The 23,179-nt window shown below is 43.2% G+C and overlaps 1 protein-coding gene across 1 annotated transcript in view; it reads left to right on the forward strand.

Moving 5' to 3' along the window:
- The first annotated feature begins 5,054 nt into the window (after window positions 1-5,054).
- CDH4 (cadherin 4) overlaps window positions 5,055-23,179 on the forward strand; it is a 460,217-nt gene continuing 442,092 nt past the window's right edge. Inside the window, exons 1-2 of the mRNA XM_064521589.1 lie at window positions 5,055-5,314; window positions 7,090-7,201. Coding sequence (XP_064377659.1) covers window positions 5,249-5,314; window positions 7,090-7,201 — 178 coding nt within the window. The 5' untranslated portion in view covers window positions 5,055-5,248. The remainder of the gene's footprint in view (window positions 5,315-7,089; window positions 7,202-23,179) is intronic.

Genomic DNA, 23,179 nt, shown 5'->3' on the forward strand with positions numbered 1-23,179 from the left:
TTTGTATTATTTTGCTAAGGTTTTCTCACTCCTTGGATTGCTGTTGGAGTGTAAAGGCTACTGTGAATGCAACTATTTTAGATGATGCCTACTTTAGATAACTCTTTGTTTCTGAGGTGATGGCACAAACATGTTTAAACACATGGTGTATAAAGTGCACCTTAAAATCAGTAAGTTTTTGGAGGCATTTGGAGGAATCGGGAAATTGTGGCCTTCTTCTCACTTGTAAAATGGCACAATGGATATTAGTCTTTTTTTAAAATAAATCTGGTAGGGTTTCATTGTTTTCCTGACTAAGAGACACGGCACCACAGAGCAGCCTGGGAGGCCAACTGTGATTTTTGCTGTTAGGGATCTGTTGCCATATACTTTCCTCGGTGACTTTCTGTGTCCAAGGCACACAGGTTGGCCTGTGGATTGGAGAGGTCACTTGTCTGAAGTTGTTACAAGAGGCATATTAACAAAACTAGGCATTCACTATATCTTCTGAGAACAAACCAAATTCTGTGTGTCTTTTCTTTTTTACTATCACTGCTTTAAACTGCAGTCCACTGTAATGATACAAATCTATTAAACTGCTCCATCTACTTTTGGCTTATCTCTTAGGTTTTGCAAAAATACAATAAAAGAAGCAAAATGAAAAAAAATTAGAACTTTTACTGTTTTGCAAAGGGCATAATTTTATTTTACAGCATTTTAGTAAGAACTACATTAGTTTAAGGTGTGCTACCTCATCTAAGGTGAATGAGAAATGGGATTTTAAAATTGATTTTAATATAGCCATTGCTGGCATGCTGCCACCAGTGCCTGCATAGTTCAGTGAGGAGCCCTCAATGCGTCTCATAATTGGAGGTCAGACTCCACTAGAGTTGGCCTCCCTTGGTCAGTGTAATTAATTGAGGAGGGAGGTTTTGCATAGGGCCTCCGAAGCTGTATTTTTCTCATTGCCATTCACATTATCAGCTCCAGAAGAGAATCAATAGGAACCACAATGTACAGATGAGTAGATAGTGTAAAAGAGAGAAAGTTCAAATTCCGTGGCATTGCAGCATATCTGGAAGGACTGAAAATGTCACTTTGAAAGATCTGTTTAACCAGAAGGATAGTTGGAGCTCTCTCACCATCCCAGCACACATGTAGCACATACATGGTAATACAGAATCAGCTTAGATTAATACATATTCCATTTGTCTTCTGTGCTGCTTTTTCCTGTGGATTTTTTCTTCAAATCACTTCTTCCTCTGTGAGTCATCATTTTGCCTTTACATTTTTTATTGGAGACAGATCATAAGGAATGAAGAACTTTGAGGTGTGCCCAATCATATGTTTAGTTCGACCAGTTTGCTGTTGCTTTAAAGAATTACATAAATGTACCAGTTTGTCATTTACTGTTAGTTATTTTCTCTCCGTGGTTGTGTTCTTCCTAGTTGGGAGCTTCTTTGTTTCCTGTGTTGGCTTCTGCCTAGATATTGTAGGTACTTATTTCTTTTCCTGATCATTAATTTCTCTACAGCTTTGTCTTATCTTTAACTTTACTGTTCATATAATCTGGTCCCATCTGCCTTATACATCCTAAAAAGCTCCCGAATATGGAGTGAATCTGAAGGCATTTCTCATTCACTTGGTTTTGAACTGCTGATATAAATTCATAATCTGCCATCATCTATCAATTCAGAAGTATCATTATTTCTCAGGTTCTGTAGATATGCCTTTCTTTGTTATTACTTTTGACACAAACCAAAATTAGTAATAATGACCCTCTAAATCACCAGTTGGTTATCTGTTTCCTGTTTAAGAAGTAAGAATCATCAGCTCTTATAGAAATCTAAGGTATGGTCTGCATAGAAGGCTAATTTCATTTCTCCTTGTGTGTCAGATTTTTTATATATACACTATCTTTACCCCTAGCATCTAGGCCATAACTATTTACTTGAGTTCAATGAAACATTTATTTATCAGAGAATTAAACAGGTTAAGGCAGTGGGAATATTTCCCAAATAAGGAATTCAGATCTCAGTCCTAAGCTAGGAAGGCAAAAGTCTCTTGAGACTTTGTTTTCTCACCTCCTGTCCATTTAATTTGTTATTCCCATGCTTACACATATCTGATGGCTGCTTGACAAATTTATTGTGTGTTGTACTGTCCCTCAGTGATCACACCTCCCTCCCTCTCATTTTCTACCCATGGTAACACAGCTCACATCTGATACTCATCTCCTCCACTAACGGTTCTATCGTCCCCTTGATACGTACGTGTAACTCCCATTGCCGTCAATAGGAATTACATATGTGCATCAAGGAGAGAAAAATCCCTTGTGTACTCCATTCTCCTCATTACCTTGGCACAGTCAGTTCTGTAGATGTCTCATCTACGAGCATTTTACTCTCTGGAGTGTTGTGCAGCATTGCAAGTTGGCTCTTAGGATCAGCAGTTTTGCTCTTGAGGTGTTTAGCAAGTTGATTTAAATGTGCATGTGTACTCTCTTAAATGTCTTCATCCAGCCAAATCCATATCTTGCAGTGTTCATATGCTGAATGGTAGAGCTTCCTATTTCCTTTTTAAGCAAGAATATTAATTCATAACCAGTCTCGACAGACTCGAAGTGAAGCGAAAGCCTGTAAGATGTAGAATTGCTGAAGCTAAACCCTCCCAGATAACACAAGTTCAGTCCCAGCTCAGACCCATATGTTAAATACAATAATCCATGAAAGTTCAATAGCTACAAAATGTAAATGGCATATTTTAATTTTCCTTAAAGATGTGAAGGAACACATTTTATGAACACTTTACACTTATGTTAATTGCCTCTAAACAAGGAGATGGTTGAAATAGTAGCTAATCTGTTAGTAAAGCTTTAATTCTATCCAAAACTTACTCAGAGTCAAGGGTTGAGAGAAAATGGTAGAGGGAAAAGAGCCACACGTGTAAACCAGGGATTTCCATCGTTGGTACATTCGATTTATATTCTCTTTCTCCGATTATCTGATCCTTCTGCAAACAGCTCCATTTGGGAAGGTACCTGGTGTCTCACAAATGTCAATGGTATTAGAACCATGATTGGAAAATACACCCAGGAAGAATAACTCATTCGATTTGCAGTCTTGTTCCCCCAGTACAGAACCACTTACCACGGCTTAGAAAACAGGGATGGCAAACTAGTTTGGGAAAAAAAATCAATTTGCCATCAGATTAGAAATCAACTGTAAACATGTTGAGGAATTCTAATTTTTTTCACTACTGCTCTGCCTTTTCTTCACAATCTGTTGTGGTGTCAGACTTATTTTGACAATACTTGTAGAACTTGTCATATTAACAAAGTTGTCAAAGGGAGCGAGCACATGCACAGCAACAGCTGTAGTCTGGCCAGGGTCAAAATAACTGGCCATAGGTGTTCCCAAGGAAATATTCACGCTGCAGTTGCACAGATCCAAAATATCTCCAGAAGTCTCCAGAGTACTGCTAGTTTTATTTACATAGCAACAACAGCAGCTGCCCTTAGACCTAGAACAACAATCTCCTCCAAACTTTGGAATTTAGGATAAAAATAAAATGCACAAATTTAGGCAATATATATAAAAAGATTTATTTTTGCTATCATAGCGTCACCTGATTGTTTCTGCTTTTGCAAAAGTATTTCATAAAAAAAAGATTTAATACAATGATGGGATTTATTTGATGTTATATAACATACTCAGAAATACTTGTTTAAAAACAAAATAAACCCTATAATCCACTAAGACTGTAAATTGGTGGGGTGGGAACAATCTTTTCATTATGCATGTCTACCAAGCTTAATACAATGAGGTCTCAGTGCCTCGCCAACATCTCTAGGTGTTAACACAATGCTATTAAATCTACTCAATAGCAAAAGATGCAGTCGGCGGATTTATGTGCGTCTCGTTCCTTATAAAATGTGTGAATCTAACAGAATAGTTTAATGGCCAGATTTTTCAGCTGCAATGTCTGATTTTGCACGTACATCAGATAGTATGCATCTATTTATGCAAATCAATGTTGGATTTATATGCACAAAATATACATGCCTGAGAACGTTTATTCGTGGAGTTGAGCTGCATTCAGAAAGGAAAAAGATCATGTTTGGATGCCAGGTTCAAGCTGGATGAAAATAACAGGAGCCATACTTAGCACTTGGAATCGCTGCTTTCCATTTTCAGAGCGCTGTGCAAACATAAACTGACTTGAGCCTCGCTTCCCCGGCTGCCTTTGATCTGCCTTTATTTCTACACCAGGAAACCTCCAGTTTCGCGGAGTTAGCTTTGGTGTCCACTGACGCGAAGGGGAACGCGGCCTGACGGGCCTCGGCTCCTGCAGGAAGAGACGGGCCCGGCTCGGAGCGGGGCGTTCGCGCCCCCGGGGAGCTGGCTCGGGCACTCGGCCTTCCTCCCCCCGATCCTGGAAAAGCCTCTCGCCCGGTTATTCGTTCTGGGGAAGGCAGGTGCTTTTCCAGGCGGCTCCCTCCCAAAACAGGCCTCTGCGGGGGGAGCTGCTCCCAGCCGGGAGGTGGGATTTCCTCTGGGTCTGCGTGTTCTTCTCCCCCAAGTTAGTTTTTCCTCTCCGGGTATGCTAGCTTTTCTTCTCCTGACATACTACTTTTCCCTCTTTTATTACTTTTTCCTCTGGATATATTAGTTTTTCCTCTGTGGGCGTGCGCCTTTTCCCCCTGGGGTACATCCCTTTTTCCTCTGCGGGGATGCCTGTGCACGCACGACCTTCCCCCCGGCTGCGCTCCCTCTCCCTCAGCGGGCGTCTTTCCCCGGCATATCCCGCTTTTCCTCCCAGGTGTGGGGATACGCCGCGGATGCGCCGGCTCCGCCGCGGGCGCGCTCCCTTCCCCTCACCGGGGCGCCTCCGCCTCGGGGCGCCGCCTTGGCCCGCCGCTCCTCACAGGAGCCGCTTCCCGCTTCCCGCCCCCCGCGGAGCGCCGCCGCCCCTCCCCCGCCCCGCCCCGCCCCGCCCCGCCGCGCTGCGCTGCGCGAGGCCCCGCGGGGGCGCGGCCGCCCGTTGCCGGGGCGGCGCCTGCCGCTTTAAGGCGGCGCGCGCCCGCGCGGCGCGGGGCCGGGGGCGGGGCCTGGCGGCGGCGCGCGGCGGGCGCTTCACCTGCAGCCCAGAGCGGGCGCCGAGCGGCGGCGGCGGGAGCGGGGCGCGAGACCCCCCAGGCCGCCGGCACTGCGCAGCCCGGCCCGGCCCGGCCCGAGCGGGGCTGGCGGCGGCGAGGGGCGCCGCGGCCATGAGGGCCGGCTCGCGGGTGCTGCTGGCGCTGCTCCTCCTCCTCCTCCCCGTGTGGGGCTCGGCGGTAAGTGGGGCGCCCCGGCGGGAGGGCAGGGGAAGCGGGCGGCCGCCCGGCGCCCCCGCGCCGCTGCTCCCGGCGCTTCCCCGCGCCCTCGACCCGCCGCCTCGGCGCGGCGAAACTTGCGCTCCGCGGTGCCCGTCGCCGCGTGAACTTGGCGGAGCGGCGGGGCCCTGCGCGCCCCGGGGCCCCCGCGCTGCGCCGCTGCCCGGGCGCCTCCAACTTGTATTTCCCCCGGCTGCTGGGCGCGCCGAGGGGCCCCGCAGCGTGCGCCGCGCTGGCGGCATGGAAAGTTTTATTGTTATTACTATTGTAAACGGAGGGGAGTGCGCAGGGGGTCGGTGCGCGGGCGCTGGCCGCAGCGTTGCGGTGCGAGCGGGGCGGCCGCCGCGTTTGGCGCTGGACTGGCCGCGGGAGCGAGAGGCGCCTGCTGCCCCCCGCATCCCGCCGAGCCCGGCTGAATCCCCGAAAATGCCCCGGGAGGGGGGGGGGGGCGGAGGAGCAGCCCAGCGAGCCGTTACAGTAATTGGGCGATTTTTAATTGCGAGCCTGTTATGTTCGCTCAGACCCTCTGAAATGTTTCCCAGTTGCAGCATCTTTCCGGAGACGGTCGGGTCCGCGGAGCCGCCGCGCTCTCGTGTTTCCCGTGCAGTAGCTCCCCGAGCGTGGCTTTTCAGCGGAGCACGCTGGCTCGCGTCTTGCTGGCTAAGCTCACCCGGGAGCACCCTTCGCCTCCCTCCCCGCCGGCCGCGCAGCGCTGTGGCGGTCCGCGAGCGGTGCGGGGGGCGCGGGGAGCCGCGCTGCGCTCCCGGGGGAGGCCGCCGGGCGCCCGGAGTTGCACTTGCTCGGGGAAGTGACTCTGCCGGTCCCTGGGCTGGGACCGGCGGCGTCTGCGGCACAGCCCGCATCCCCCAGCGATGCTCCGGCCAGCCCTGCCCGCGGCCCGGGAGCGTGAGCGGTCCCTGTGCACGTAGGCGCTCGTTGCGTGTAAATCACCGGTTGTGAGCTTTGCCTGCACCGGCTGGAGCCGGGGTCTGGGACCCTGCTGGCGTGGACGGCGCGCCCCGTCCCGAGGAGCCCGGACCCCCGCGGCAGGGCCAGCCCGTCCCCGTGGCAGGGCTGTGTCCCCGCGCCGCGGTCCCGAGTCGCAGCCGGCGGCTGAGCGTTTCGGTGGGTGCTTCCCGGCGGGTTGTGCACGGCCGGGCTGTTCGGAGGCATCGCTGCGTTTTGGTCAGGGACCTCTCCATCCCTGCCCGCTGCTGCGGCACGCGCCGAGCCTGGGGGGTCCCGGGGGCGGCGGCAGCCAGAGCGTCGGAGGGGGACGGAAAGGGGCTTTAGCGGGCTGTGAGCGTTCAAGGCTGCCGCGAGCCGGGTTGTGTCCCCTCCCCGAGTCCCGGGGCTGGCCCGGTTTGTCGGTAGCAAAACTCCCCGTGGTTTGGATGTTGCAACCTCAGGCCTCTGCGTGCCTCCAGTGCGAGCACTGTTCACATTGATGAATTGCTGCTCTTTGTTTCCTCCCCTCCTTTGACGGTGCCCAGTATCCCAGCCTTTCTGCAAACAATGCTCTCTTTTGTAGTCAGGCAACTATTTTCTGCGCCGTTTTAATTTTGCAGCTACAGTATGGATCCATTCCAACAGATTGTTGCTTTTGCATAGGCGATTTCTGCTTGCACGCTGCTTTACTGTTCAGGTTTGCCTGTGCCTAAGCACCTGCTCATTGAGAGCAAGACGTTGTACCAAATAACAAAAGTCACGGTGTTTCCCTTGTTTCGGTTTTGCAGGCACACAATGCGGATCTTACAGTTAGACCCACATGCAAGCCTGGCTTCTCAGAGGACGACTACACAGCACTTGTCTCCCAGAACATCGTGGAAGGGCAGAAGTTACTCAAAGGTGAGTGAGTGAAGCAAAATACTTAATAGATGCTGCAATAAAACAGTTATACTCTGTTTTGGGGAGGTGAAAGGAGACTTAAAGTTGCTGTTTTTGATGGTGAAATTGTCTGCAGAATTACGTTTGTAGGAGGATGAAACACTAAGTGGTTTACCTGAGCACAGTTTTGAATACAGATGAATCATTCCAAGTCCGCATGCTGTCTGCTTCAGGTGGGTTGTTTGCCTATGGTATGCAAGGTCATCGCTTCACTTTTAAGTCTCCCGCTCCCACCCTGTCTGAAGGAACTCTACATCTGATATTTTAGAAAGTATTTTTATGTATGAAAATCCAAAGATCCTTAAATTATCCCTGCTTTGAGATGCATGATAAAGCAGACGTTGTTGTTGGAAATGTGGTAAACAAGCCTACAGACATTCTGTTCACAAATGTGGCATTCATTTTCATTACTGCCCCACTGACAACATGAAAACACAGGCAAAAAGAAACTACCAATTAGCTTTATAGTAATTGCAGGATTATAACCACTTTTATGATAGTAAATTCTAAGACATCTTCATAATCCAAATGACAATAGAGTATCCTGTGTATTGATCTGTCTCCTTTTCAAGTTAAAATAATTAAAGTTTATATTTGCATGATATAGGAAATCATTGTTTTACTCGGAAAACTTTTAAAGACCAAAAAAGACACTAACCCCCCCCCCCCCCCTTCTTGCACTCATGTTAAATCACTAATCACTACTGGATATTACAGCAGTTCTAAAGACAGCATAACACTGTGGAGGTTGAGGCGCACATCAAGGTGCAGTGCTTTACACAAGGGATTATAAGCCCTTAGCTGCTTTCTCCTGAGTACGTTTAGTCACATGTGTGTCCCTCTGTACGAAAGCTGGGAATTCGGTCTTCCTCCAGAGCAAACACCTGCTCCGTTACTTGGATCCTCTAGAAAGAGAGGGAGCGTTGTCTGTATTCTTCTTCTGGCTTCAGCAGAACCCGAGACTGGCCCTTTTCTCTGTATGTGAGTTGGCAAACCGTTTTGTTTCTGAGCCCAGTTGTCTTAGTTTTGCTGTTCAGGAATTCTCTTGGCTGGGCCTGGCATCAATTAGTAGATGTTTGGGAATTTATTTTTAATTTGAAAGATAACCGAATGGGGATTTGACTTAGGGAAACCCAAGAATATAGCAACACAAAAAATATCAGAGACCTAGCACTAATTTTTTATATATTTAGTAGGGTTTTTTCCCCTAACTTGGATACTGTAAGACTTTCCAGATGGGTCTCTGAGCTGAGTATATAGTTTTATGCTTTTTAGCTTTGGAAATTAGTTTGATATATGGTGTCTTCCAAATACACTAGAAAATTGTGTCATTAATACACTTGTTTGGAGGAGTATTTTTTGCAGTTTAGTGCTTGATAAATTGTGCTGCGTGTAATGTGGGTGGACAATAGGGATGGAGTGGAAGGTCTGTTCAGAGGAGTTAGCTGGCAATGACTTTGAAGACAGCATAGTGGCTGTCATTTCAGTTGCAGCTGATCGTCATCTTTAAATAAATATGAAGCTATATCTAGATAAGATGTCAGGTTGATTTGAATGAAAATATATATTTAATCAACACTGTAATTTTATGCTTTAGGGTCCAGTTGTAGTTCTATATTAGTCATGGCAAAACTCCCACTGATTTAGAGCTGAATTGGCCCTCCAAATATTATGTATGCACATACTATTTGTAAAATTCATGTCCCAGTAACATTGTCACCGGGTCTGTGATTTGTAAAGCATTTTGTCAACTGCAAGAGAAAGGGAAAAAAACAAGTGGAAAAGCTGTGTTTGCTAATACGAAAAGTATCATCTTTACACCTTTGCAGTCTACACTCAAATACATGCTGCTGTTTATCATAAAGAAACAAATATATCTCATTAATTTGTACAATAATGGGGGAAAAACCTGCTGCATAGAATTCTTCCTCATGCTTGTGTTGTTCTTTATATATACTCTAGGATGTAAAATTGGTAGTTTTCCAGTTTAGATTTAATTTTACTTCCTAACACTTGATATGTCTGAAGCATAAAATGTTTATCTCTTTCTTCCATCTGGGTGAAGTATTGTACAATAGTTCAGACCAAAAATGGGTTTGGATTGCTTACATTAACATGTTTGATAGATTGACATATGTACTGTTTCACACCATCTTACCACGCAAAGCTTTGCTGCCAGCTACCACCATCTTATTCATCAGCATTCAGCGATTCATCTTTAGGCCAAATGGGAATGTTTCCCTGAAAAAAGTAGGTAGGGTTTTACCTGTCAGTGCTTTCATGAATTTTTTTGGGGGAAAAAAAAAAGTAGTTTAAATTGCTCTTGGGGGATTCCGGTGGGCAAACACGAAGTCTTTATGCTGCATAAGTCTCACTTTTCCCTAGGAAGGAGGTGTGGGGAGTCCTGGGACAATTCATCCTCCCTAAGGATTTGCTCATCAGAATTTATGTAGTATATAGACCTCGGCATAGAGGTAAACTTCAGCCAATGTTGGGAAGCTTTGGAGGGTGCATATGTCAGGGATAGACTTTGTGGCAATAAAAGCCACATTTCCATTTTAAGCTTTCTAATATCCAGCCCTTACATATGTACATTGTTATGAATGCATCAAAGTGAGAGTGCTTATAGTATTCTAGGTTTGAATCAAGTTAAACAGATAATGACTGCTTATAATTGACTTATTCCAATAGAAATAGCTTAGCCTTAATTTGACAACAGAGCTTTCACAGAGTCATTGTTTTATTATAAGTATGCCATAAGCTATTAACTACTACTTTGTGGTTCATCTTATTTGCCTGAGTCAGCTCTCTAACATCCTCAAAACATACAGATTCTAGCAGGAGCTATTTGTTACACAGTAATTAACTTGTTTATGATAAATGGATGGGAGAAATGTCATGGCATTTTGTTTTATGTATAAATGAAAAGCATTTGCATTCTAAAAATTTCATGTTAATTAGACTTAAAATAGTTTTCCCCACTAGGGCCACAAATACTGCGTTCTACATCGCTGACAACTTTGTAGCTTGATGGTGGGGTGTTAGATGAGTTGATTTGTGGAGCCAGTACCTGCCTTAGAAATGCAATCCATGCATCTCTTAGTAAAAGTTATTGGGGTGTAGTCAGTTGTATTTTTGTCTTTGTTTTTGTTTGTAGTATAATAAGCTTAGTCTTGATCACTGCACGATAACATTTAAAATAATGCTTAAATAACATAGAAGAAGTGTTTTCCTTCAGCCTAAGGAGAAAACTCAGAGCTGCAGTATGGCAGAGGACAATTACAGTGTGGGTATCTCTTTCTCTTTGTTAATTATTAATGTCAACTTAAAATGTTGGGGACATTGGTCCTGAGGGATGGGCATCATTGACATGCAGTACTGCACTGAAGACAGCGTTCAGGACTGACTCGGGGGATCTGATCCCTGGTTTAACGCTCAGGTGTGCTGGAGTCATGTCTAGGTGTCCTCCTAGGGAAAGAGGGAAGTAGCAAGTGGGATGCTGAAAATGGTGTGCAATATGACTTAAAGGGGAGTTATACTCGTTAGATTGTGTTGATACCTTTTTTCTGGTTTTGTAAGGGTTTTTGAAGATTACAATTTGAAAAAATGATACTTTTAAAAATTAGAAATTCAAGTTTTATTGGCTGGTTGTCAGATTTTTGGCAACTGGCAGTGGGCGGAATGCCATCACAGTATTAATTGCATTATTTTTCCAGCCTAGTACCATCACAGTTATCCCAGGTCATCTCAGAAATACAGCCAAACAGCACAGCTAGTGCATGTCTCAGCTTTCCCTGCAGTCAAGAGGCAAAGTAAGCAGTTGAGACTTGCAGCCTGATTTTTGTTTTAGTTTACATCTCTTTGTCTGCAGTGATTCAAGGTTTCTGTTGCCGTTCTAAACTGTGCCTATACTGATAGAGCAGGATACCCTAGCTTGTGCAGGCAGCTACGTTTGGATAAAAGCGTGTGGAAGCATTGTTTATTTTCACACAGGAAGATAAATAAATTGTGCCAGCATGTACTGCTTTAAGCAAGTATAGGAAACCAAATGTAGCCAAGCTTCATGCAAATATATAAATTGCTTCCACACTACAGTGTTTTTTTTCTAGTATAAATTTTGATTAAAAACAAGTTAATTAAACACATACAAACTTTACTGAGATTTCATATGAAATCAGTATGGAGGCAGGTCTCATAAGTTTTTGGTGGTGGAGTGTTATTCTTAATGGCAAAAGTCTTTTGTTCCCTTCACTGAAGCTTCAAAACCTCTATCCTGTTCAGCCCTCGTTACCTCCAACAATAAAGCCTAGGAAGGATGGGAATGTTCTTCAGAAAATGTAGAGCAGATAAACAAACAAAAAGTCCACCCCAACTCTTCATGCAGAAGCAAATGTTCAATTAAAACAAAAAAGGAGGGGGAGAACCTGAACAAACCTTTGCAAGCTATGCTTGAGACAAGTTACTGGTAATTAATTTAATATTAACTGTAGGGATATTTGCTATACTTTCTTTTGGAGGTAATGTAGTGTATTCTCGTGGTTAAGATAATATAGGAATAGAATGTGGAATGTGGAGTATTTTAGTGAAATATCATAACAGTTCCACTTGGAAATAACCTTACAGTCACAAAATGCTACAGCTACCTGGAGTTTGGCCCCTACCAAGAGAATGAGACAAATAAATCTTTCATGAGGAATGCTAATAACTTTGCTAAATGCCCTGAAGGAAGGAGCATACCTCTGGGGTAACAAATGGTAACCTAGCATATGCCTGAAGATTTGACAGGCGTATTGACAGGGAGCGTATATCTGCAGTATTGTGTGGCCTGTATAGGTAAAATGGCTAGTGGGGACATTCTGCCCTCTTACACATATGCTTTCCTGCTTTTTCCTAGGCCTAGAATCCAGAAAAGATGTATTTACCTGACTGCTGTTAATTTTAGCAGGAGTTTGGTTCCCAAATGCTTCTGCAGTTCCAGGTCTGTCTTTGAAGCTCTGTTCGGGAGATGCTCCAGCCGAAAGGCGTCAAGCCTGTAGTGCCACTAAGCATCCGTAGAAAGAAGCCAACCTGTGTATCACTATTTTAGAGTCTGCCAACTGATATGGAAGGATACCAACGATGGCTGACTCTTCCGAGTGCCCCTTGGTGTGTCATTCTGATGTTTTTTAGGAAGCAGAGTGATTGGGAGTGTTGCAGTTTGTTCTGGTGTTGGGTAGGGCTTTTGAACACCTCGAAGGCTACTTGGTGCTTTTTGCAGTATGGAAGTTTTGCTGCAGCCTGCTGAAATGTCCAGTACCTTCTCTGAATTACTCTTAGCTTAAAAAAGAGGGAGACTTTTTTCCATTCACGCTATCATTATTTTCTGGTCTGTGATTCTGCATGAAAAGCAGTTACCGAAGTTATCGTACACATAATTAGCTTCACAGTTCTATAATAAAATCTGAAAATAGGCAAGAGTCCACTGGGAACCCTGAATTCTTTCCCTAACCTTTCTTAGAGAAAGGAAAAAGAGGCAGGCAGACATTGGCTTTCTACGTGGCTGGCAGGTGGCTAATTCCTCCTCCTCCTGCAGTCGTTCTTCAGCCTCTTTAGGTAGGCTTGTCCTCTCTTAGTTCAGCTCCGACGTGCTCCAGTGAAGCCGCCTCTTGGGAAACGCTCCTCTCATTTCACAGGGCAACTTCTTTTAAAAGCAGTTTCTCTTGATGGGCATGTTGCAAATCAGAATCATTATTTCAGCTGGGAATTTGAGGGGAGATCCCAGAAAGAGCTGCTGCAGATTGGGGAACTGCTGATGCATATTCATTTTAAACACAACTCTTCAGATCTAACTTCTAACGCAGAAGTGTGATGTTTAAGATGATATTTTTATCTAAGTAAAATGCCAGTTAATAAGACCAGAGTAGTCAGTAACACTCTGTAAAGTTAATCCCATTATACTGTTTAAAAACTGTAAGTATTGCTTTCCAGATCAGAGCTTTGAACCAAACCCAAGTAAAATTTATTTTTTCCCACATTCTGGGGAGGTAACTGATTCTTATCTTAGTAAATCTGCTTCTCCATCAACAGATTCAGATCTCTTTTTTTTTTCCCCTAGTAATTTGTTAAAGAATCACACTGCTTCAAATTAAGCATTTTGAACAGATCGATATTAAGGAAGAAAATGAAAGAACAATTTTTAATGAAGAAATTTTCTTTGTAGTACCATATTTTTTTGGCTTAGGCTGGTAGGAAGTAAGCTGTATCTGGCACAGCATAATTTTGTTCTTTATAACAAAATATCCATTGTTTTAAACTCTGAACTACTAATGTTAGATCTTTTAAGTCTAGTAGATGTTAATTTTAGAGTCGCTTCTGTGTTCGGAAACTGGCTGTTGCTGACAGAGCTCCTGAGCTGTGGTCTCACTGAGCAGATGCTGAAAGCATTCTGGAAATTTCAGTTTTTGCATCTGGTAAATGAAAATTACTTACTCTGGTGGCAAGATATAGTTCTTGCTTAATTTTCATAAACCTAATGCTAGTCCTCACTGCCAATTTTATTGCTTTTTCTTTGTGTGTGTGCACATTCTTGTGTAAGCTTCCCTCTGCCTTACTTTCTACTCTGAATTGAGCAGAATAATGTTTTTCTAGAGGTAGTTTTATTTCATTGCAGAATAAAGATTGTAAAGTACTTAGTTCTACAGTAGCATGGACCATATGCATAGCTCTGTCTAGGCAAGCTGAATACTTTTCTAATATAGACAGTACTTAAAAGTCTCATGCAAAAGGTAAGAAGAGATTGAAAGTACTGAGGATAGGATTTCATTGGAAATCCTCTACTTTTTAATATTTTTTCTTATAATAGAATGAAATTAAGTAACATGGGGAAGAAGGGTGTTTGTATGCCAGTTGCAGTTAATGATACATTTGGAGCTGGTGCCATTCGTGTAAAAGCCTAGTTTTTATTTTTACCCAAATGGTAATAGTAAGAACTGAGGCTGGAAAGCAGTGTTTGAAAAATGAAGGCTAGTATTTGCCTTCGGAAGCTCTAATTTCAGATGGTTTGAGAAATTTAAGATAAACATTTACCAGTGGCTGGAAACTAATTTCTCCATGAGCCTTGTCTTCAAGGAAGGAATGGGAATTTATACTGGCTTGATGTACAAAAAATGGATACAGATTGAGTCTACGTAAACCTTTTGTGCAGTAGCTGGAGGCTTTGGAGAACATTGTTTCACATTACAAGTTCCTTTCCATGCTCGAATGGCCCAGCAGCGTTGCTCCCTTAGGGACAGGCCAGAATTGTCATTAGCTAGCCAGGCCATCGGAGGGTTTTCTTGTTGTTCAGCATACTGTAATATTTTCTTTTTGATAGTTTGTTTTGATATTTATTCATTAGTGTTTCTGAAAGGAGAGGCTGAGAGAGCTTGGGACTGTTTAGCCTCTAGAAGAGAAGGCTTGGGGGGGGGGGGGGGGGAATCTTGTCGTTGTGTATAAATAACCCCTGGGAGGGTGTGAAGGAGATGGAGGCAGATACCCTCAAGAGGTATCCAGTGAAAGGACAAGAGGCAATGGGCATGAAAGGAAGGACAGGAAATTCCATTTAAACATAACAAAAAGCTTTTTTACTCTGTAGGTGGTCAAACATCAGCAGAGGTATCCCAGGGAGGCTGTAGAGTCTCCATGCTTGGAGATACTCAAACCCAACCAGACATGGCCCTGGGCAACCTGCTGTAGTGGACCCTGCTTGAGCAGGGGGGATGAATTAGACAATCTCCAGAGGTGCCTGCTGGCCTCAGCTGTTCTGTGGGTCGGAAACACTTTGCAGGTGAACATAGGGAAAGGTGGAGTGATGAACTAAGCTTTTCTGCAAATATATAGCATTAAATAAAAACATTACAACAGGCTGCAAAAATGGTTCAGATAGGGAAATGGTATTTCTGGAGCTGCTTGGAAGCATAACTTCTAAAGAGAGAATAATTGAAACACCGGGGACCAACATTCTGCTATTTGCTTCCATTAATGTCCAGACCTAACTTCGGCACAGTTTGTCTCCTGGTGCAAGGAAATGTTACACTTAAATTCCAAATGCACTCAATTTCCTCTTTATTTTTAATAGAATAAAAGGAGAACATATGGGGCTTTTGTTTTCTCAAAATATTTGTCATTAGTGCTGTCTGCTTCACTTCTTTCAGCAGAATCTTTCCCAAGTGAGTTCTCCTGCAGTATAGGAAAAAAAAAAAATGGTTGGTTTGAACAAGATTTCTTTTTGCCACAGGCTTTATGATTTTTCTTGCTTATATTCATTGTCCCTAATTTATTTATTAATTTTAAATTGCAGTTGCACAGAGGGAAAGAAGTGGCAAATGTTCTGGCATATGGGCTGCACAGTCATTGGAAATGGAGACTTTTAGATGTTCTTGCTGCCCTGTGCCTTGTGACCCCAGGCTCCTTATTCTCCTTTTGCCAGCCTGTTTCCATTCTTACCCTCTGCTCCCTTCTGATACAAAATTTTAATTATTTTTGCTTTACCCTCACTACTTCCCTACCACTGTTCCTTACCACTTGCCAGCATTTGGTAATAGAGAGCCAGTGGCAGTAATTCAGTATTCTGATAGTTATGCTGTGCAATAGCTGCTGCTCAGAGGGTCACATATACTACAGCCTATTAACATTAGTATGGTAATAGCAGCCACTCTGTGGAACGCACAGTGGGAATGTCGAAAGCTCCTCCAAGGACCCTGAAGATATGTATGGGCCACCCATGAAGCAGAAAAAAAAATGTCCTTTCTGCTTTAAAACGAACCAATCTGTATGTTTCGCCGATACCCGGAAGCACTGCAATCATTAAGGCTATTACTATGCCTATTATAAATCACAATTTTGTAGCAGTTTATAGATTAGTCACAAAAATTACTTTTAGCCTAAAATTTTGTTATACTGAGTTTGTCTAGTAGTGATTCCAATCCTTATTAAACAAAATTGTCTTTTAAAATAATTGCAAGCATTGCAATTATCCAAGATAAATAGCCAGGATTACAAAACTTGTTCCGTATGAAGCTATGTATGAGCTCCCTCTGTCAGTTCATGGTCTAGAGAGTCTACAAGAGAAGATTGCACAAGGCAAGCCAGTGAAATAAATGCTTGTCGCTTTTTCTCCTGTATGGTATAATGTGTTGCTATTCTTGGTATATGAAGTAAAAGCATTAAAAAAGAATTTGTGAAGGTGTTAGAAAATAAACAAATGATCGCTCTTGAGTAAGTGCAAATTGTAACTAATTTAAAGCATAAAATTTAACAAGCTATTTGTTTTTGATATGCTGAGAGCAGTCATTAATAGGTAATTCCATATAAATCAATCCAGAGTGGTTGATATGCCTCCTGTAGTTGCTGCTGGCCATAGAACTTCTTGAAGAAGTCCTCCTGACTTCCCTGGGAGGTGTTTGTGATATTAGCTGAACCTGCTTATGGTAATTACCATCTGTTCATTGGTGACATTTTCATGGACTCATAGGAAAATAGGGCTGGAAGAAATTGAGAAGACGTCTAATGCGTGCTCCCCTCTCAAGGCATGAGCAGCTCCTTTGTAATAATTTCTTCTCCCCTCAGAGTGTTCTTGAAGGTCCAGCTGTGGGGACCACAGCCTCTCCAGCCAACATACTATGTTGCTTCACTTTTTTCCTTCACATTTGAGCTGAAGCCCTCTTGATGCAATCTAAACCTGTTGCTATTTGTCCTATTCATCATAGATGATGAACAGTTTTTTTTATTTTGTTTTTAGCACACTTGAGAAATGTTTCTTCTCAGCTTCCTTAGTCCACCCTACTTCATTAGTTCCCTTTCATGTGTCATGCCTGGACTCTCTTTTCTGAGCCCTTATCTTTGCTACTAGTTTGATTGCGAACTTTTTTTTTGATGTCCCAGTACTCCAGTTGACTTATCTAATGTGGTGATTGCTTCCCCCCCCCCCCCAACAGCGTGACATTGTTGACTCATGTTCAGCTTGTGATCCAGTATAGCCTCCCACATGGTTTTTGAAGAACTGCTACCTACCCAGTTATTTCCTATGTGTACAGTTGATTAATCCTGCTGAACTGAGTTACCTTGCTGCTCTTCCATTGAATTACATCTTTTTTTTTTTTTATAAGCCTGATCTCTAACTTGTCAGGATTGTTTTGAATTCTAATCTTGACCTCCGCCAGAGTTGCAGTTACATCTGCAGATAGGAAAGCGGGATGCAACAAACATGTGCTGTAGTCCTGTATGTGCGGTTAATAAAAGCATTGAACAAAACCAGTTCAGAACAGACTGCTGCCGAACCCACGTGATACATCCTTCTGTTCTGACCATGAACCATCTAAAAACTATGCTTTGGATATGGTTATTGAAATAACTAATATTAAAATAGTGGCATGCAATGTGAGCTATTTAAGTCTCAAAGTTGTTCTGTAGAAACACAAATCCAAATGTTTCAGCCTCCATTTGTCTATACTTTCCTTGGTGTTTATAGGGTGAGAGTTGCAAGAATTGGGTTTTTTGAATTTTCACTTTCTAGAAGCATGAATGGCATGACACTCCCAGATTGTTTAACTTGTCTGAATCCAGCCTCAGCTTTTAAAATGTCTATTGCACTTGGAAGAGGGAGAGAATCATGCCCTAAAGACCAGGGGTGTTTGTGTGTACACACGCATGTGTACAAGCACTGTCTCTGTTGTAATCTGTCAGAGGAAAACTTTGTGTGCTTTTTAAGTGCGAGAACCTGTGCTGCTCTTTCCTGCCCTGATTGCTGTTGGATCAGTGCTCAGTTACACTTCAATTCTCTGTCCGATTGAACACACTTAATTTGTAGTGATGGGGGTTTTTTTGAGTGCCCCAACTCAGCTGATGGCCAGCGCCAGGTTATAGGACATGCTTTTCAGGCTGGCCTTCCCCAAATCTCTAGTGAAGTCTGCTCAGTAGAGGATACTTTAAAATGTTGGAGATGTTACTAATCCCAACTGAAAGCAGGATTAAATCAAGGTCGAGGTAGTAAATAGCTGGGAGTGTTGTACCTCTGTGTAGAGCACAGATTCCTCCGTGCACGCTGGGTCCTTATTACTGCTGATGAGAAGAGGATGGGTGAGGAGTTTTGACCTTTGCTGTGTCCCACTTTCCATCCTCTGATTAATGTCTGATCTGGTAATATGTTGAGGGCAAGGTATTTGCTACGTATAAAAACAGGTAGTGCAACAGCTAACTGGTTTTATCATAACTGTATTATTCATAAGCTTATTAGAAGGCCCAGCCCACGTTTAAATACTATATTGTTTAGTTCCTTTGTTTAACTTCTGCCTGTCATCTCTGTGGTTTTCTTAGTAGCTTAAAAAAAAGCCAGATGTGTGCTGATCTGCGTGTTACAGGGAAAGACTCCCTCTGCTGATAAGTGAGATGCTCCTGAATCAGATCTTCGGGGGAAGAAACGAGTAGGGCTCGTGGATCTACAGATGGAAAGTTATTTATAGAATATTTCCCCCCCCCTCAGTAAAAGTGCTTCCCTGGGGAATCAGGAAAAAGTTGTCGTTTCAGGTCCTGTATGCCTTGCTACTTGTCTTTCAGGAGCCTAATTATTGCTGGCTGGTTGCTTAGCTCCCTTGAAAACAGAAGGTTTACACAATTGCGCGTGAAAGGCAACCGTTATGCTCGTCTCCAGAAGACTTAATTTTTTGTTTTTGGATTATTGGAGTGAATTATTCTTTTGTTTCTCTTTCTATGGGTTTCTGAACGCTTTTCAATTGACTCCATATCCTTTTTTGGCTTTTGATCCTTCACAGAGGATAAAGAAATGTGGATAAATGACAGAAAAATAATGGCTTTTGTGTGGTGTCACGTTTCTTCCCCCCCACCCCCCCCCCCCCCACTGGTGGAGAGGAAAAGGGACAGGTTGAGGATGAAGAAAGATGTGTACAGTTGCTGGAACTGTATGGTACAGTATGGAGAAACTGCAGGTCATGGGTAGGTTTGTTATGAGATCCTCTCTGAGGATGGCACCGACTGAAAATGTTTGGATAGCACCCAAGGGTTTCCTGATGCTGTGCTCAAACTACAAGAGGAAGCCATAATCGGGAGAGGTGTAGTGGTTCTAGATGCTCGTTCAGGTAACTGAATGGTAGGACTGTGCAACTGATTATCTTTCTTCCTCAAAATAAACTGGGCAAAGATTACTGGAAGAGATTTTTTTTTTTGTCTTGAAGTTTGGGACAGAAGAGAAATGGAAAGTTAAGAGAACAGTTGCTGTCCCTGATAACAAGCAAGGTATTTTAATCCGACGGGATGAATTTGATACTCCTGGCTAGAGGCCCGAGTAAAAGGGCTGTATTTGAGGACTGGAGGGAATGTCAGTGCCAGATTCAGTTACCAGTTTCGGGCTACCTCTTTTGTAGCTGCTCCTCCAGTTTTTAAACGGAAAATAGTTGTATGCTCCTCAAATTTCCTCTGAACAAACTACACAAATTCCTTAGATGGATTTGGTACTGTATTTGCAGCTTGTTCCTAAGCATCTTTCTCCTTTCTAGTCTAACGTGAGTGTTGTGGCACCCCTTCTGCAGATCCGTTTGCAGGATACAAATGGGGAATATCTTGGGGTATAACTGTTCACTGTTGAATGTGAGACTATTGGAAAATTCATCTGCTAATGTTTGGGATGCGCTATGCCTGATTGTAAATCAGAACTGAATGCATGCTTAAATAGGCATCACTGTGCAGCTAGAAATGTTTTTGTGTTGGACGTAAGTAGAGGTTTAATCCCAAGCTGATCACTGAAGACTAATTGCATAAGTCTTTGCATCAGTTTTGAGTAGGGAATTAACTGTGGTGTTCTGGTAAACCTCAGTACAGATGAAGACTTTTACTTGGCTGAATTTGAATTTTCCTAGTAGTTTCAATAAAGCATAGTTTTATTTTCCTTTTTTACTCTGATCTGAAGCATAATGTTGGTGGTAGCCTGTTAAATAGCAGCTATTTTCCCTCCCAGAACAAAGCAATAGTGGCCGCAGCTGGTTTAACCTTTATAATAGTATAGCAAGTTTCATTGCCTTGGAAGGCATGATGATGGAGCGAAGTTCTGTTAATACCAGAGCAGTGTCATTTTGCCGTGCAACTGTAAGAGGAAGAATTTAATGTCTGTAGAGCAGGGAGGCAGCTTTCTTTTCCCCTTCCTTTCTCTTCTCCCCCTCCACTCCTTTTTTAAATTTTTCTCTTCTTTAAAGGGTGGGGTGGGGAGAAGAGATGTAGAAGGCTGAGTGCCAAGAGACTTGGATACCCACAAAACTACTGGGCCATGATTTGTGTTGTGTCCGGACAACTCAAGTAGTGGTGAGTGCTTTGCAGACATAAAGGGGAGACAAAATTTTTGCCATGTAGACCATCTAAGTTAGTGATTTTTCAACCTTACATCTGCATTTGGGTTTGTTGTGAACAGTCTGATTGCAGTATGTGTGTTTGCACCTCCAAGAGAAATTTGTAGGGAATCTGCACACCAAAAAACCTATGTTTCTAGGCAGTGAGAGAGAGACTTTTAAAGTCAAGGTTATATACTGAAATAAGTATCATATCCTCAAAAAAGTATCTTCTGAATGTCAATTAGGCTATTTATTAGCTGGGGATGTACTTATGAGGTATAAAACTTAATACTCCTAAAATTACAGGAGCCTTTGAAGAACATTTTTTAAATCTTACTCACTGGAAACAGGAGACCTAAGTTGCCTGTTTGGAGGTGAGTACTGGAAGAGATACAGTGGAATAAAGCTGTACTTGGATGTAGAGGCAATTTGGCTTACGCTCTCTTTTTAAGTTAGGCGGCTTTTGAAATAACTTGTTTTTAAGTACTCGGCTATTTCATCAGCCTAGCTGCACTGGTGAACGAGGTGGTCTGTTCTGCAGGGGCCTGGTTCCAGGTGCTCCTGAGGTTTGTCTGGCTTTGGAGGGAGAGGGCCCTTGTGCTGCGGGAATAGCGTGAACAGCAGCAGTGCATAGTTTTTCCCAAGACCGTGCCTACGGGTTCTGTTCGCTCTCAGCCTTAAAACATAGGTCCATCACCTGTGCCCATGGAGCAGACTATTTTCACTTTCCTTCTGTTTTTCCCCCATCATGTTCACCAGCGGCTCTTCCCGAGGAAACAGGTGATAAATGTGCACACTTCTGAGGGTGGTAATAGGCACTTAGTGTTGGGCAATGAACTTCTTATCAGGGAGCTTTCTCAGAGGTGAGCAGGTGAGCTACAGAAGCTGCTCTGAGACCAGTGAGACGTTGTGCAGAAGTCCTGAGTTTATTTAGAAATCAGAACCAAACTTTGCCCCAGTTAGCTTGCTTCCTGAGGAGCAGTCCCTCCTGGCTTTTTTTCCCCTCAAATCACACTTTTTTTCTTTTCCCCCAATCCCAGTGGCAGTCATTTTTTGGCACTTAGAGTTAGGAAAAAATAAAATGAAGTAATACATGGCATTTGTGTTGGCCCAAGTCATGACTCATAAGTAGGGATAACATCTGTGCTGATAATTTTTCATGATATATAACCAGATCGAATGAACAAAGTTTTAATTCTATTGCTGTTTTCTTGCCATTGTTATATTTTTGGGAGCTCCCATCTAAGGAGTGAAAGTACATATCTATGTATATTACTCACATATAAATCATAATCTGTATACCTCTTGTGAATTTTAATTTAGCCATGGTATCTTTTATAACTAAAAATAGCTTATTGCTTTTCCCTGAGCTCTACAAAACTTATCCAGGATCCTTCCCAAATCTTGGTTGGTGAAGACTTACAATACTGCCAAGTCTGTATTTTTTTTTTAATTAAAACAAAAGACAAAAAAACAGTAAAACTTTCAGTGGATGTAAATCCTTATAATCCTGAAATGATGTAAATCAGTGCAACTCCCGAAGTCATTGAAGCTATTCTGACTTACATCTCCTGAAAATCTGGCACATAATATTCCTGCTGGTCTTTTCTTTCACCCAATAGTTGCTCCACATTAAGTTGGCACGCCGAACAAAGCTTTCTCTCTCTAACTGATAGAGGGTGGCACGGCTTCCAGCACTGCTGATTCAGCACAGCAGAGGCCATTTTCCTGATTTCTTTGTGAGCTAGATTAAATTACTCTGCAGCCTGGACTGGAGCCACAGGCCATAGTTTTACAGCCTCATAACATGGTATCCTAGCCCATGGCATCTGAGTGGCCTGCCTGTGTGTAAAGCTCTTCTGCTTCACTGCAAATGATTTTATATATATATTTTTTTTAAGATTTGTCTCCTGCCTCTCTCTTTATAAGGCTAACACTTAGCAGTATTGAAAATATTTTGATTGTTTGGTTGATGTATAATGAAATGAGGTTCTGATAATTGAACAAAGGGATATCCTGGGGATCAGGTTTGTATGAAAACTCGACTGCATTTGTTTGTCATGGCAACGTTTCTCTAGATTTGCCTTATGGAATTACAGGATAATAAATAATGAACGCAAGTGAATATGACACAACAGTAGTGCAGGTGAAGTATCCTGCCTGCAGTGTGGGGGATTGTGCAATGAGAGCTGTTTGAGCTGCTTCCCAAAGTTTTGAGACCTGGAAATCTGTTTCTTGTAGTGTCTTTGTATATGGTCATTTCTTGCCCAGTTGAACCAATGTGGATAAAGCGGTGGGACCGAGTTTGTGGTGAGTTGCATCTTGTTTGTATGTGTTCTAGGGAGCCAAGAGCTGGGACTTCTCTACCCACATAAATGATATATAATGATAGCCACAGAAAAAGCATATTTTCTGCTCATTGGGAAGCACTGGCTTTGTGTGTTCAAAAAGCACATGCAGCTCCGTGGTGCTCTCCAGCTGGGCTTTGTGATTGCAGCTCATAGCAGAATTGGGCTCCCTCTGCTTGGTGGAGTGTAGATGCTGCTCTCCCCTCCCAATGCCCATGATCAGTCCAAAAAGGACTGTG

This window comes from Dromaius novaehollandiae, chromosome 16, assembly GCF_036370855.1.
Source record: "Dromaius novaehollandiae isolate bDroNov1 chromosome 16, bDroNov1.hap1, whole genome shotgun sequence".
In the NCBI taxonomy this organism is placed as follows: Eukaryota; Metazoa; Chordata; class Aves; order Casuariiformes; family Dromaiidae; genus Dromaius; species Dromaius novaehollandiae.